This window comes from Mus caroli, unplaced genomic scaffold, assembly GCF_978045245.1.
Source record: "Mus caroli unplaced genomic scaffold, Mus_caroli_1 scaffold_14, whole genome shotgun sequence".
Lineage (NCBI taxonomy): Eukaryota > Metazoa > Chordata > Mammalia > Rodentia > Muridae > Mus > Mus caroli.
The window spans coordinates 2,116,570-2,133,702 of record NW_028227269.1 but is presented as its reverse complement, the minus strand read 5'-3'; the positions used below and the strand labels follow the sequence as shown (position 1 = coordinate 2,133,702).

At 37.7% G+C, this 17,133-nt stretch overlaps 1 protein-coding gene across 4 annotated transcripts in view; it reads right to left on the bottom strand.

Annotated features, from left to right (window-relative positions):
* The window catches only part of Atad2b (ATPase family AAA domain containing 2B), a 131,691-nt gene that overhangs the window by 23,852 nt on the left and 90,706 nt on the right, over positions 1–17,133 (bottom strand). For 3 of the 4 annotated variants that reach the window (XM_029484503.2, XM_021178882.3, XM_085830188.1), the window contains exons 20-22: positions 13,836–13,971; positions 10,135–10,331; positions 5,810–5,969 (exon numbers count right to left, since the gene is read on the bottom strand). In XM_029484503.2, the coding sequence (XP_029340363.1) occupies positions 5,810–5,969; positions 10,135–10,331; positions 13,836–13,971 (493 nt within the window). The remainder of the gene's footprint in view (positions 1–5,809; positions 5,970–10,134; positions 10,332–13,835; positions 13,972–17,133) is intronic. The other variant, XM_029484502.2, reaches the window with a different exon arrangement.

Genomic DNA, 17,133 nt, shown 5'->3' with positions numbered 1-17,133 from the left:
GCCAGCCTGGTCTACAAAGTGAGTTCCAGAACAGCCAGAGCTATACAGAGAAACCCTGTCTTGGGAAAAAAAAAAAAAAAAAGAGTAACTGGTCAAAATTGTGCTAAAGAACACAAAATATTCTGAGTAAGAAAGATCTCTTTTAAAATGTGACAAAACCTGGAAAATATAGAAAATCTAAAGCATGCAAGATGGATGTAAATTGTAGGCAAGGCCAAACTTCCCAGCATGATCTCTGATAGTATAAAGCGTGCCTGCTTCACAGGTCACAGCAAAGACTGCAGTGTGAGTAGTGCAGTGCCAGTGGGGCCCTCTGGAGCTATAAGATCAACTCCAGATGAGAAAAGGCAAGCAGGACAAGATAACTAGGACGGTCTGAAGCCTGCAAACCACACTGTAAGGAGGTAAACGCAGGGGCATCAGTTTAATGTCATTCTCTGCTGGGCAGCAAGTTCCAACCCAGGCTAGACAACTTCAGACCCTATCTCAAAAACCAAACCCCAAACAAACGACAAAGAATGCAAAATTTAAAAAAATATATTTACTTCTCTCTCAGAAAAAGCATAAATAAAAGAGCTTTTATTTATAAGATTTATGATTAGGAAGCCATAGAAAGTTTCTTGTGGAAATCTCATGAAACCAAAGGCTGCACATGTGCGACCACTGTCCATTTCTCTCTGATATGCGCTCTCTAAATGTTCATCTGACAAACACTGTCGACAATACTAGGAAAACTGAAGTAATGACTATACGGTAATACGGGAAGAAACCAGACATGCTTCCAATAAATTCAGACGACACAGGAAGGAGCGTAGCACTGAATAAATCCCAGCTGGAGAGAACACTCGGGAGCTAAGAGTGCTCGCTGCTATTCTAGAGGAGCAGAGTTCAGTTTAAAATTCAGATATAAACATCTTTACAATGCTGAGTGTGCCAATCCATAAATACAATATATACCTTCATTTACTTAGCTCAAGAATTTTATCAGGCATTTTTATACCTTTCAATGTATTTATTATATATCTTTTTGTCAGATTTCCTATTTGATGATAGAATTTGATTAGCTAGGACTTTTTTTAGACTTATTTATTGACATGTATGAGTGTTTATGGCTGCATGTATGCTTGTACCCCACTTTTGTGTCTGGTGCCCAAGGAGATAACAAGAGGGCATCAGAGATGGGGAGAATATGATCATAGATATATATGTGTGCAACATACAATGGACAGGTGTCTGTGTCAAAAATTAAATATTGTAAAAATAAATAAAAGTGATAAGGCTCCAAACAGTTGGGATTGTGTTATATATAAATATATGTTGAAGTATGAACCCCTAGTACTTAAAAATGTGACTGTATGTGGAAATAAGCCATGCTAAAGAGCTAACTAAGGTAAAAAGAGGGTGGGCTCTAATTCAAAGTGCCTGGTGCCCTTTTAAGAGGAAATCTGGATGCATTAGAAGTGCACAAAGACAGAGAAAGAGCTCTAGTGAGAAAGCCATGTGGTGAAGTGTGAAGAGTGCTCTTAGGAAAGACCAAATTTTCTGACTCACTTGAACTAACTCAACCCAACACTGTGAGGAAAACTTTTGTTGTTTAGGCCTCCTGGTCTGTCATATTTTGTATGCTGATCCTAGCTGAGAAATACAATGACATATAGACTAATATATGGCATACTGGAGTTGTATTATCAATCTATCATAATACCAACACAATTACACATCTCTGTCTCAAGGAATAGGAACTGTCACAGACATTCTTATATACCAAGTACCCTGCTCAGTAAGTCGGACATGACAGTCCTAGTTAAGCACTAACAGAAATAAATAGAAGTGAGTTTGGTTAAGTCTGAAATTCATGAGGTACACTCTGACAGGTAAAATTGGAAATGTACTGAGGAGACTACAGACAGTTCCAAAAAAGTGAGTGACTCTGAGGACTATGATCCCATGTAATTGGTACAAAATGCTAGGATTCTGCAAAGACTTTAAGGATAATTTTTCAGCAAAATTGGTCAAATGATGATATGTCTAAGAATTATTTGTCCTAGAAGGGAAGGATGTTACAAAACCAATAGTGCAGAGTAGTCTAACTTCGTTCACTGTGTACCTATCCCAAAGACAATAATTAGTCAAATGCCTAGTCCTGGTCACATTGTGAAGCTATAAATTAAATCTCTCATCACTTCACATCTACTTTCTACCACATGTGCGAGATAATCTGGTAAACATGTAGTCATTCATGTTTACTTCCAAAGACTTTTATCTTCTATGTAGAAGTAGTTCCCCCATGCCTCCAATGACTGTGTGTTCTGCCAAGAAGAGCACTGTAAACATTTAAATAATCATGGGAGGGATTTTTACAGATTTATTTATTTATTTCATGTATGTGAGTACACTGTAGCTGTCTTCAGACACACCAGAAAAAGGCACCAGATCTCATTACAGATGGTTGTGAGCCACCATGTGGTTGCTGGGAATTGAACTCAGGACCTTTGGGATGAGCATTAGTCAATGCTCTAAGCCGCTGAGTCATCTCCCCAGCCCAATCATGGGAGATTCTAATACTAATACAACATTTATGCAATTTCTATATGCTACATGACAGACCCTGGGTTTGTTACTGATACATGAATAACAAGGGGCTCTGCTTCTAAGGGGAAAAAATGCTCTCCTGGGTGGGTGTGACCCAGTTGAAATGGCATTCCTGAACTATGACAAGGCTTTGTATCAATCTTTAAAGAGCAGGGGGGGAAAGTCTTAGGGATATCAGGCAAGCTTCACCTGTAAACGTGAGCCACGGCCTCTAGTAAAAGCATCCCAATCTACAGTACAAGGCTATACTAAATCAGAAAGCATTGCTTCTTCACTTAAATTTATATAAATATATACCATCCATGGTGTCATCATAATTTATCTAATAGAGGGAAATTGGGTTTATTTCCTCAAGTAGGCCTCTCTAACAAACATTTAGGCTCATTTTCATAATCCCTATATTATTTCCAAATAGTGTGGTCCAGGAACTGTAATAAACACAAAGTGGGGGTCACTCTAGAGCAAATATGTATCAACAGCCAACCTTTAGTGAAATACTTCCCAAACTCAAAGAGTCATGCTAGAGGCTTAGTATGTTTCATTTGAACCACATGGAAACACTGTAACATTCAATATAATACACTTACTTACTCTTTATAACAACCCCAAATAAAAAGTTCTTTTGTTATCCCTACTCTATAGGCGGAGTAACTAAGATTTAGAAAACTTGACTCATTACAGTTTAAGCCAGAGAACAGCAGCATAGACAAAAGGGTAGGTCAGAATATAGAGCTTACAGTCACCCCACACCACACCAAGAGCTTAGGGCACAAGGTCAACACCAAGCTTAGCCATTCCCATCTGATCCCATTTGAGGAACAAAGGAAGGGAGAGAAATGAGCTTGCAATTCAGCCTGTTTCTTACTACCTATCCTGAGGCAGATGACATACACTCTAGAAGCAGAACAAACTCCCATGGATACAAATTCACTTCACTAGTTAACAGAAGCCCTCATGCTTTTTGTATATCTTTCACCATTTTAAAAGATGAACATTCTTTGATCCAGAAATTTCACTTTAAGAAATTTATCCTAACAAAAATATGAAGATATACATACAACTAATTATAATTTTTATTTGGTGGGTATAATTTTTATAAGGGATCCCTTATAGTTTTTATAAGGGATGAAATTTAGGGCCTTACACATCTCAGAAAAGCTCTCAAGCATTGTGCTTTACCTCCATGTCTTTATCATTATTGCTGCTGTTGTTAATATTATTACTATTATTATTATTTTGAGAGTCTTATTAAGTTGCTGGAATTATATATTTGTGCCATGTTATAAAAATATTTATTCATATTTATGATCTAGGAAAAAGAACTCAAAGTCCTAACATGTTTGGGAATAAGCCATTGCCATATCACATCTACATATAATTTTTAAATGTGGGACAAATCTACTCATTAATAAGAGTTTCAAAAAATGTTAGAGTATACACACACACACACATACACATATATAAATTACATCATTTTATAGCAAAGAGATGTATGAAAATGTCCAACTTTAGCCATTACATTTATTCAGACCAACATTCATGCACATAAAATAGAAATATACCACTTATAAAGCAAATAACAAAAATATAACAAGGAAATATCCTAACACAATAGTAAAAAACTTAGTATCCACTAAGCCCTCCTATGAAAATATTTTATTCTGTTTCTAAACATGAAATAGGATATTATTGATTACTATGGTCTAAATTCAGATGGAAAATAATTTCATATCGAATGGAGAACTCCATGCCATACTACTCCATGTCTTAAGTTGAGAAACACTATTTCCAAATACAGACAGAATGTCTTTAAAGAAGAGAAACCTACACAAATCGTTTAAAAGTAATTCCTTGTGTATTACCTAGTAAAGAAACAAAATCTCAATGAGTGAGGAAAATAAAAAAACCACTCCAGATAACTGAGAGTTAGCCAGCATGGTCAGTTAATCTTAGTGTACTCACATTCAAAACAGCATCACAAAGCCACTGTGTGACCATGATGAGCCAAACAAAAACAACACAACTCTGTAATTACATCGAAGCACAACAAAATATGAACACGATCCTAACCACAAAAATGATCAGAAATAATACTACTGCTCTCACTAATACCACTGTCTGGTAGGAGACATTATTTTATGCACGTTGAGTTCAGAAGACAACTTATAGGAATTGATGCACTCCTTCCAACATGTGGGATCAAACTCAGGTCTCCAGGCTTGGTGGAAGACTTACCTGCTGGGCTATCTCAACCAGCTCATTCCTAAGTTCCTAGAATACCTAATTACTAAATGGTCCCACTACCTAGCAACATCCAATTTACTTCTAAGCCCCACTTCCTCACAGTTTCCCTAAGATTATGTAACACAATACTAAATCCTCTATGATTCCCATGAAACAGTCTGGTATAAAACCATGCCTATTTACAATAATTCCATCTTCTTTAACTAGATTATGTTCTTAGTGATTTTCCTTGGGGAACAAGGACAAGAGTTACAACTACAGACTCACAGTCATATTCAACACACAGCCCACTAAATAGATGATTCCCAGGATACGTATGTATGTGATCTTAACACTTTTGAGGATGACATCGTGGTATTATGTCAAAGGATAGACACCTCTGGAAAATACAGGATGTAATTAGGAGTAAAATAAAATTATACAAGAATACCTCCAATCTACAGAACAGATAACATTGTAGAGGAAATTCTGGTACATAGTATTGGGCATGGTGTCACACACCTCTGATTCCAGCACTCAAAAGGCAGAGGCAGGTGGATCTCTCTGTGACTCTTAGACCAGCCTAGTTTACATTATCAAGCTACAGGCAAGCCAGGACTATACAGTGAGATCCTGTCTTTAAGAGGGTGGGGGTGGGGGAGTAATAAATAAGTTTATCCAATCCTCAGTTCCACAAATTAAGAATCCTGGGTTTAGAGGCACTACTGATGACAACTGATATTAGCTAAACAAACAAATTTTAAGTTAAGTTCATTTCCTAAATATTCCATCAATCTGAAAAAAATTAGAACTCAGTATAAAAACTAAAAGAAAAATGGTAACTAAATCCTGGACAAAAACCACAGTGCCTAGAAATGCAGGACCTTCCGAGTTAAGCCTGGTATTTCTAGATAGGTTATTACTTTCTCAGAGTTCCTAAACACATTCATTTATCAACCTGAGAGAGGCTTTAATGTCGCCACAGTGTCCTTACCTCCAGGGTCCTTGTCTGGGTTGTATTCTAAAGCATTGCTACAGATGAGGTCAATATCTTGCAGGAAATCTTTAGCCGTTAGATAATTATGTTTATCAATTTTAGTTATTACTGTCGATAAATCCATTGGTTCTTTGATTACTTCAAGGTAATCTGAAACCTACAACAAACAGGACACTTTAATGAAAATTATATCTGTGTTTGCATATGCTTTGTGTCATAAAACCAACAATTAAAATCAGAACACTTTAAAATTTAAATATAGGTAGTCAATTATAGAAGAATAAAATTATGCTGCTTATTCCACTAAAGTTACTGTCTATACTTTCCATGAAAAGCTTCATGGTGCTCATCTTGACATCTGAAACCCTTTAGGTTTGTCTGAGCAGAGAACGTGTGGGTAACATACAGAAGAAGCAACAGTAACTGTTCTACCTCAAGGAAAAGAAAAACAAAGAGAAAGCAGAGGTTTTCATACTAGCAGTTTCTGCTCTGTGGCTCTTCTTGTTTGCTTGGGTTGTTTGTTTGTTTGTTTTGTTGCTTTATAAAAAGGCAAACAATTTCATGGAAAGTATTTTCTACTCCTTTGGAGTCATTACACACATTTTGAGTCAATTAAATGTAAGTAACTGTTTTTTTCTAACTAACTAACTAAGGGTTTGCAGGAATTGCCTCTGCACAAGTTTTTATATAGCGAGATATTAAGTCAGGAATATATTTTATGTTTTCTGTCACATAACCAGGAAGAATTAGCAACCTAGGTCTACTGTTTTCTCAAGTAGAAACTTCAAGTCAAATAGTGATTATGAAAGCACTTTCAGAAATTCCTAAAACTAGCTCAGGACCAACTTCCGGGCAGGTTCTGAAAAGTGAGAGTGTGTTTTCTTACAGCTTCTGAAACCACTGATGCCATGGTTTTAATTTATGCACAAACATATGCATACTCATGCATGTAATTTACATTTTTAAAATTTTCAGTTCATCAGTAAGATGTGACTGTTTGTCAGCTCTAAGGGGATCTTATGCTGGCAGCAATGGAACTATTAGTTGGACCCTGAGACCTTGTCCTTGCTATAGAAATGGAAACAGAAATATTAACGAACAGAAAAAGCACCTTCAAGTTTTAGACTATTAAAAGGATTTTAGTGCATGGTTAATTTTAAATCCAGCATGTTTTTAAAAATGTTTTGCTTTCTGTAGTTGACCTTAAATTTAATAGATTTTAGCCACTTCTAATTCATTATTTGAATATATACATTTAGGGGTACATTCAACTTTTTGTTTGGTTGGTTTTGGTTTCTTGAGACTAGGTTTCTCTGTGTGCCCTGGAACTCTGTAAACCAGGCTAGCCTAGAACTCAGAAATCTGCATGCCTCTGCCTCCCAAGTGCTGGGATTAAAGGCATGGGCCACCACCACCAAGGCCTATACTTTTATGTTTTAAGCTACTTAGAAATTATCTTGTTTTTGTGTTTGTTTATATAGTGGATTGAATTGATGGATTTCCGTATATTAAACCATCCCTGCATCCCTGGAATGGAACCTACTTGATCATGACAGATGATTGTATTGATGTGTTCTTGATTCAGTTAGCGAGAACTTTATTGAGTGTTTTTGTATCGATATTCATAAGGGAAATTTGTCTGAAGTTCTCTTTCTTTGTTGGGTCTTTATGTGGTTTAGGTATCAGAGTAATTGTGGCTTCATAGAATGAACTGGGTAGAGTTCCTTCTGTTTCTATTTTGTGGAATAGTTTCAGAAGAGCTGGAATTGGGTCTTCTTTGAAGGTCTGATAGAACTCTGCACTAAACCCATCTGGTCCTGGGCTTTTTTTTGGTTGGGAGACTATCAATGACTGCTTCTATTTCTTTAGGGGACTGTTTAGATCGTTAATCTAATCCTGATTTAATTTTGGTACCTGGTATCTGTCTAGAAAATTGACTATGATATAAAAAATAAAAAACTCCGGCCGGGCGTGGTGGCGCACACCTTTAATCCCAGCACTTGGGAGGCAGAGGCAGGGGGATTTCTGAGTTCGAAGCTAGCCTGGTCTACAGAGTGAGTTCCAGGACAGCCAGGGCTATACAGAGAAACCCTGTCTCAAAAAACAACAACAACAAAAACAAAAAAACAAAAAAAAAAAAAAACAAAAACAAAAAAACAAAAAAAAGGTGGCCCACACCTTTAATCCTAGCACTGGGGGGGGGGGGGGCGCAGAGGCAGGCGGATTTCTGAGTTTGAGGCCAGCCTGATCTACAAAGTGACAGCCAGGGCTATACTGTCTCGAAGAACCAAAAAAAAAAAAAAAGAAGAAGAAGAAGAAGAAGGAGGAGGAGGAGGAGGAGGAGGAGGAGGAGGAGGAGGAGGAGGAGAAGGAGAAGGAGAAGGAGAAGGAGAAGGAGAAGGAGAAGGAGAAGGAGAAGGAGAAGGAGAAGGAGAAGAAGAAGAAGAAGAAGAAGAAGAAGAAGAAGAAGAAGAAGAAGAAGAAGAAGAAGAAGAAGAAGAAGAAGAAGAAGAAGAAGAAGAAAGAAGAAAGAAGAAAGAAGAAGAAAGAAGAAAGAAGAAATTATCTTGTTTTTCAAAATATTCCCTGATACTCCTGTTTCAGCTTTGAGAGCAAGCCCAGAATAAACATGAATCAGAAAAGAAGATCCTAACATTAACAAGAATGTTACCTAAACCTTACTCAGTATGTCTAGCCCTTTCCATTTCTTTACCATGACTTATAAAACTTATATTTTCTTAAAAGCAGATGACAATTGAAATCTGCCAAAATTTAGTGATTAGGAAGAAAACGTTTCTTGAGCAAGAAGAGAACTAGTTCATCTCAGCATGGCTCTTTCTTTAAGTGCTTGATTCCAAACACACTCAAGAGGAAGTGGACTGTTGTTTTGTTTATCTTTTTAAAACAGTCTTTAGGACTAGGGCATAGCTTAGTTGGTGGAGTCATTGCAAGATTTTGAGTTCAATTCTTAGAACCATAAAGAGAAACCTTTATAATTAGCGTTCTCTCTCTCTCTCTCTCTCTCTGTGTTACTTAATGTAAAAGTATAAATTAGACATATCTTTCAGGTCCTATTAATCCAGTAGGAAAAGGCAGAAGGTAGCTATGAAAAGGACAAAATAATGTGGGTTTTCAAACACAGTGGTCATGCCTATAATTCCAAATTTTGGGAGCTAGAAGATTGTAAGTTTAAGGTCATCCAGGTCTAAATAATGAGATTGTGTCTTAAAGTTTAAAAAGACTATGGGCTTTAAATTAAAAAAAAAAAATTCAAAACTTGGCTATATTACTAGCTAAGTTCCTCAACTGTAACACTGAAAAGTAATAAAATGACCTTCTTGTGTGATTTGAAAGTTATCAAATCTACACACTGTAGATAAACATTCAACTGAAAATGTTGACAGTCCCTTTATTCCAAAAGAAGGGGGAAATGTATATTTTCAGAGATCTCTAACTCAGTCTTTCCAGTCACAGATGACGTAATGATTCCAAAGGAATCTGCTCAGGTCCAAAAACACAGACTTCACAATCAGGACACAACATTCAACTTTGAATCACTTTATAATTCAAATATTCTTAATGACAAAAAAAGAAAGAACTAGACACCAAAACTGCTCAAACATGGAGTCTGAACTATAAGAAGAAGGCCAGAAAAGATTATATTGTGCTCATCCATGCTATATTATCCCAGGATAAAAAGTTTTTTGAATTGACAGCACTCTGGCATATTCCAAATGGAAAATTCCTTTTCTCACCATCACAGACCAAGTTCCCACAATTACACAAAACAATACACGTACATAGTGAGGAATTTTCCACTGGGAGCAGAGAAAATCTTTGGAGAGGAAAACAGTTTTAGGATCATGGGATGTGTTTAACTTCTAGTGGCATCTCAGCAAGAGGCTGTTCTAAAGTAGAAAGACTAAGGCAGTTGAAGACTTGACCACCTCTTTCTGAAGTTAAGGAAATGCCAATGTTGGCCCAGTAGGTTGACACCAAAACAGTTTTAAGGCAGGATTTATCCTGGAATAAAAATAGTCTATTATGGACATTTCACAGAAGTAATTTTAATCCTCCTCTTAAAGAGTAGGTGATCACAGAGAAAAATAATAATTAAGAGGACATATACAAATTGGTCACTAATTTCACTCAAAAGTCACCAGGTGTTTGCTGGTAACACTGGTAGTTATCACATGGATTAAAATTTTACAGGCTAGGGGTAATATCCATGCCTTTGCTTTTTTTCCTTCCAAAAAAGATGTCAATATTTTTTTTCTTTTAGCCAGTTCAACTTCACTGTTTGCACACTACTGAAACAAGACCTCTTCAATATCCACCGGTTTGCTGAAGATGTTAAAGCGTTTATCTGTGGCCAGCCTCTTGGTAACATCCCTGAGGAACAACCGCAATTCTCGTAATGTATTTTCCTCCTGGTCTTCCATCCGATTTTTTTCTGATTCTGATAACTGACGAGGAGGAGATGGTAGTGCAAGTGGAAGCACTTCCATAGCACGAAGAGCTAAAAAGAAGTGGAGGCATAGTTAAGATTTAGGATGATAAGCCAGGACTCAATTGATATGCTGGTATTCTCTCAAAACATCTGTAAAGAAAAGCAAAATTACAAGTCCACACACCATGAGAATCCAATAAGTAAAACTTCAAATGGAAATTAAAAGGAAGTAAGAGAATAACTTCACTTCATTAAGTACATTAAGTACAACAGGTCTACTAGTCCTCTAGAACTCTACCCTCATATTCTGAGAACCACAAGGGACAGTGAGCAACACCTTCAAGAATGGGAGAAAAATAAAAGTAGAACTGTGTGTGTGTGCACATGTGCACTTGTGTCTGTATGAAGGTGTGTGTGTGTGCACATGTCCACTTGTGTCTTATGAGAGTATGTGTGTACCTGCACACATGCACATGTGTCTATGAGGGTGTGCACTGATGCATGTGTGTCCAGGCAAAGGAGGACAGTGTCCTCCCTATCTTCCTCTGTCTCTCACTGTCTTCAGGGTCTCTCACTGAAGCTGGAGCTTTTCAGTGAGAATGGCAGCCAGCAAGCCCCAAAGGCCCTTCTGTTTGTGTCCTTGTCCACAGCTGGGTTACATGTAGCACTGAGGCATTCTTGCCTTGTGCATGCCCTGGTGCTATGACTCTGAATTTCAGCCTTCATGCTTAAACAGCATATGCTCTTAACCACTAGGGCCTCTCTCCAACTTCACAAAGCAGAAAGCTCAAAAAAGGAAAGAAAAAAAAAAAAATTAAGGCCATGAAAGACATGAAAACCCCATATATATAAAATCTAAGGTTTTATTATGTACCTAAAACAAACCAAACTCCTTAAAACATTAATTTTTCTACTTTAAAATATTCTTTTAAAGAACTGGCAAAATAGATGGACATGGGCTGTACAATATTAAGCAAGATCACCCAATCTCGGGAAAAAACCCAACCCTACACGTTCTCCCTCATATGTGGATAAGAGCCTAGATATTTAAACAAATGTGCATATGGATACACGAGATAGAAAGAAGCACAGGAAAGTGGGTAAGGAATGAGGGACAACAGGATGCAGGGTTGTGAAAGAAGATAGAAAGCTATGTTTCTAGCTTTAACTTTGTTGTGGATTTTGTTTGTGGTGTTTTGTATTTCAAGTTCATTACAAAAATTTTACAAAAGGAGATAACATAGGGAATTTTATACAAACTTTACCCACAGATGAAATCTTTTAAGACTACAATATCCTAATGAAGATACTGATGTTATACATTTCCATCAGCACACATAATTTCATGTTTATTTGTGATCTATGTACATTATATCATTTACCCATTTAATTACTGAAATGTTTGTATTTTCTGCTGTACGGTGCTGAGAGATGTCCATCCTGTCTTCTTCACAGTCCTTTGTCAGCTGTATGAACTGAATTACAAAATGATCTTTCAAGCTCAATGTGGCGGCACACACCTTTAATCCTAGTACTCTGGGAGCAGAGGTAGGTGGATATCTGTGAGTTCTAGGAGAGTCAGAGCTCCGTGGCTGAGGAAGAAGGAAAAAGGAAGAGGAGGAGGGGGAAGAAGAAGAAGAAAGAGGAGGAGGAGGAGGAGGAGGAGGGGAGGAGGAGGAGGAGGGGAGGAGGAGGAGGAGGAGGGGAGGAGGAGGAGGAGGGGAGGAGGAGGAGGAGGAAGGGGGGAGGAGGAGGGGGGGAGGGGGAGGAGGAGGAGAAGAGGAAGAGGGGAGGAGGAGGAGAAAAGGAGGAGGAGGAGAGTGTGTGTGTTTCATAAAGCTTAACTTTTAATAAAAAAATTTTTTTCTTGCCATCATACTAAAGTTCAGGACTCAAATACTAAGTATTGTCACAGGGTCTTTAACATGAAAAATGAAAGTCAATGAACCACCCAATCATGAGTTCAAGTCCAGCTGGGGCTATATAGTAAGACTCTGTTGCAAAAAAAAAAAAAAAAAAAAAAAAAAAACATAAAGATGGCCAGTAAGATGGCTTAATGGGTAAAATACTTGCCTTAGAGACTCGAGTTCAATCTCCAAAACCCTCATAAAGGAAAAAGGAAATAACCATAAAGTCGTCCATCACACAAACACAGTAAATAAAAATTTTAAGCATAAAGAAAAAAAATACAGAGAAACAGAGAATTTGAGCCAGACATGGCGACTCCATCCCAGCACTGAGATGCTGAAGCAGAATGAGTCTCAAATAAATTCAGATTGATGAGACTAAAAATATATTTATCTAAGAGTATATAATAAAGGAAAATAAACTGTTATCAAGGTAAAAATATTTGATATATTAACAATATAACACATAAATAACAAAAACCAAACAAGTAGATATTTATGAAAATATAAGAACAAGAAAGAGAAAAAATATTTAGTATCCGATAAGAAGAGTTAGGATAAATAAAAAGGAACGAGAGGGACTAAGGGGATAGGGAGTGAACCTGGAAGAGGGTGGGGGAAGAGGGGAGTGCATAGTAAAGTGCACTTATGCATGTATGAGATTTTCCAAGAATTAATTATAATGACATTTTAAAAAATAGAACAAGGAAATATAGGCTTACAATTGTTTCATGAAAACATGCTGTTGTCTTGTGGAGGCTGAAAGATTGGCAATAAATAGGACCTCGTGTTTATGTAACTTTACAAGAAGAAGGGAAACCTTCCTCAATGTCAGTGTCCTAGACTGCAGCCCTTCCTTAAGACAGCCTAAAACCCAACCACACCTTGGGCTTTTCTAAATGCTATGGTAGCATTTCCAAACCCAAGAAAAATAAAATGCTTACAACAGGGCTACGGTAGCCTTTCAAATACCACATAATATATACTAAAGAAATGTTTTTAAATTAGCAAGTAAACCAGAAAAGACCACATTCTAACCAGCTCTGTTGTTAAATTCCACTGTCAACATGACTGGATGTGGAATCACCCAGGAGATTCAGCTCTGGTTGTGTCCGTGAGCACAGACCTCCAGTGGACACCTCCAGAGTAAACAACACACCACGGCCTATGCCTATACAAGAGGAAGCACACTGCACCAGCACTCCCCACTCAGTGTGACCAATGTCTTGCTCTCCCACCACTGTTGTGCGTGCTTTCTTATCGGAATCAACTGCATTTATGCAAACCCTTCCTTCCTTATTTGTGTCAGGCATTTTGTAACAAGAGAAAAGTGAAATACCACCTCTCAGATTATCAAACTTGCCCCGCTCCACAAAGGAATCAATAACCTGTTATTCACATCCTGCCATTTCAAGAACCAGGTACTTCAAAGAGTAAAACATAGAAAAAAAACTGGTAACTTTTCCCTCTTGGCTTTCTGAGCTGTTGAATACAGAAACTACCAGAATTTCTGAAGTTGGGGTTAATAAAACTTTAACAAAGATGTACTCAACCTTGGATTAGGTACACACAGCCATTTTCAACATGTCTATCTAGGCCACCAAGACTGATGACCTGAATATTTCTTAATTCCATTGTCTTTTTCATGTAAAGCTTTGGGACTTACCAGTATGTTTCCTTCGTGGTGGCGCCATTGACGCCTGATGGAGAATAAGTTCTTGGAAAAATTTTCTTCGATCTTCTTCAATAGGTCTTTGAATATATAATACCTCTTCATACTGTATTCTAAAGATACACTTAACCTATACACACATACATAAAAAGAGAATACAGAATTAAAAGCATACATAATAAATCAAATTAAAATTCCTTCCTTGGGGCTGGAGAGATGACAGAGAGAGACAGAGAGAGACAGAAAGAGAGACAGAAAGAGAGACAAAGAGAGAGACAGAGAGAGACAGAGAGATGGCTCAGTGGTCGAGGGTCCTGAGTTCACCATGTGGTTGCTGGGAAGCAACCACATGGTGGCTCACAACCATCTGTAATGGGATCTGATGCCCTCTTCTGGGGTGTCTGAAGACAGCTTCAGTGTACTTACATATAATAAATAAATAAATCTTTTAAAAAAAAATTCCTTCCATTTCTTGTCCCATTTTCAATAAGTACAGCACATTCATTCTGACAAAAGGTTTGACTCCACAAAGAAACCACAAAGAAACCACAAAGAAACCACAAAGAAGAGTCCAGTTGTCTAAGTCAATAACCAGCCAAAGCATGTACATAAAAATCATCAGGTAAAAGCAAATCAAATAACTGATTGAAGAGATATTAGGTAATTCCAAAGTATTTAGATCATACAATAAGGAGCTATAAGTATATAAGCAATAACTCTTTAAAATCTTCCTATTTCTTTCTATTTCTCATCCTCTGTTCTTTCCCTACCAAGTCTATTCATTGCATCCTCTGGAATCCTGGTTCCACTGTCAATAATCTAGAGTTTGAAACACTTCACCTCCCATCTCCTCATCTACTCTAGCAAGGCTCCCCCTTCCAAGATACTTAAAGTCCTGTATACCATCCACATTTGTCACAGACACTCAACACTGCCTTTGATTTTTTTGTCTGGTTGGTTGGTTGAGGTCTGGCTTTAGGTCTAACTTCTACCTTCTAGACACCAAAGTCTGATAAAAACCTTTTCTTATTGTTTAGAATATCTCTCCCATTTTGTGGTTTGCCTTTCGCTATATCAATAATATCCACTGATATTCATAAGTTTTAATTTTTGCAAGATCCACCTTACTTATTTTTAGTACTTTTGTTTTTGCTTTTTTGTTACCATGTCCAAGAACTTCCTGTCAAATATGGTGTTTACTACCATGCTTACTTCTAAAAATCTTAAAAGTTGTAGCTCTTACATATCTTTGACTTGCTTTTGAAAGAAAGAAAACTAAATTCAAGACTTTAAAGCCCTAGCCAGAAAGTTTATTCAAGGTCCATGTCTCATGTGGTTTGCTAGTTAGGGGACTTTTTGGGCTTAGAGCAAAGAACAAAGGCTGTAAAGCCATCCCAGCAACTAGCAAGGATGATCTCCCGACAAGCTCAAGATGAGTAATGGACCACCTGCTGATATGGTTTGGGTTTTAGCCAGATGTCCTGCCTAGCAAGACAAACATCCTCCCTTTAGAGTTACTATCACATACTGCTCTCTGATGTTTAAATTGCCCATCTGTGTGTAACTGCTCCAGACCCAGACCCTTTTCTATAAAAACCCCTAGCTTCCAAGCCTCGGGGTTGAATCAACTGTCTCCTGTGTGAGATACGGTTCGACCCGGAGCTCCGCCATTAAACTACCTCATGTAATTACTTCAGGTTGGCCTGTTCCTGATTTTTGGGTGCACGCCGAATCGAGAACAGAGTGGGGGCTTCCCCACTAGGTTCTTTCACTTTAAGTTAATTTTGCATTATGTATTGGGTAAGCATTCAGCTTCATTTTTTTTAGCATGTAGAATAGACTTTCCCAGATTTAACAGTCCCAAAACCTTTATCGAAAATCATTTGATGGGGTCGGGTGGTGGTGGCATGCACTTTTAATCCCAGTACTTGGCAGGCAGATCTCTGTGAGTTCAAGGCCAGCCTGGTCTACAGAGTGAGTTCAAGCACAACCAAAGCTACACAGAGAAACCCTGCCTCGAAAAACAAAAATAAACAAAACAAACAACCCCCCCCCCAAAAAAAACCCAAACAAACAAAACTCCACATTTTTAATGTCACCCATCATAAAAATGACCTATTTTAAAACTTATCTACCAGTCTGTGGCTTGCTTTTCATTTTTAGTGAAATCTTTTCAGTAATAAAGTTAAATTTTTTTATTCTACTACTGTAGCTTTTCAAAAAAGATATTAAGTATGTGTGTATATGAGTGAATATGGATTGTAACAAAACAGAGTGTCACAGCTACTGCAGTTATAAGGCTACTGATGTCGGTGCTGGGAACTGAACCCAGATCGTCTGCAAGAGGATAGCCATCTCTTCAACTTCATACTATATATAGCGTTCCCATAATATTTGACTTTTTCAATGTCTCTCTTCCCTCCAAACTTTAATACCTGTAGAGCAGTGATCATCTATCTTTCCTATAATCCGTTCCCTCGCTAAGTCGAGATCTCCTGTGCTTGAAGTGCATGAGTACCTAGGTGTCCATGTGTGCTTACAGGTATATGACCAGGAACTGCACTAGGGAGTGTGCTGCTCGCTGTTGATAGAAAGGTACAGAAAACAAACAGCAAATGCCTTAAGTGAATTCAAACTCAGACATCACATTGCAGCAAACAGGCAAGTTAATAAATGGATAGAAGTTGAGTGATGGTCTTAACTGCAGACAAAACACCAATGAGCATAAAATAAAAAAAATTACATTTTAAAAAATTTAATCAAGTTGGGCAGTCACGGCACACCCTTTAATCCCAGCAGTCAGAGGAGGCAAGGCAGGCAGTTCTCCACAACTCTGAGGCCAGCCTGGTCTACAGAGCAGATTCCAGAACAGCTAGGGCTACAGAGAAACCTTGTCTCAAAACTGAGAGGGTAGGGGGCATAGATAGACAGGCAGGCAGGCAGGCAGATAATTTTGATGAGTTTCATTCAAAGCCAATTTCTTCCCCTGAATAAACTATGGCTCTACTTTTTATTCAAACTCAAAAGTAAATGTCAGATATAATTTTTAAAGGAAAAATGCACAATAATATTTAACCCAAATAAAATCTAACTCTACGAATGAAAAGCTACAGGTCACATCCCATCAACTGATCTCACAAAGAATGAAGAGGGACATTATAAAGGGCCAGGTGATGGGGAGCTCAAAGCTTCCTGAGGAAGCTGTACATATCAGGCTCAGCTTTAGGCATGGAAGTGTCTCATTTTCACAACAGTGAAGAAAATGGTGGTTAAAAAGCTGTAGATTTAGTAT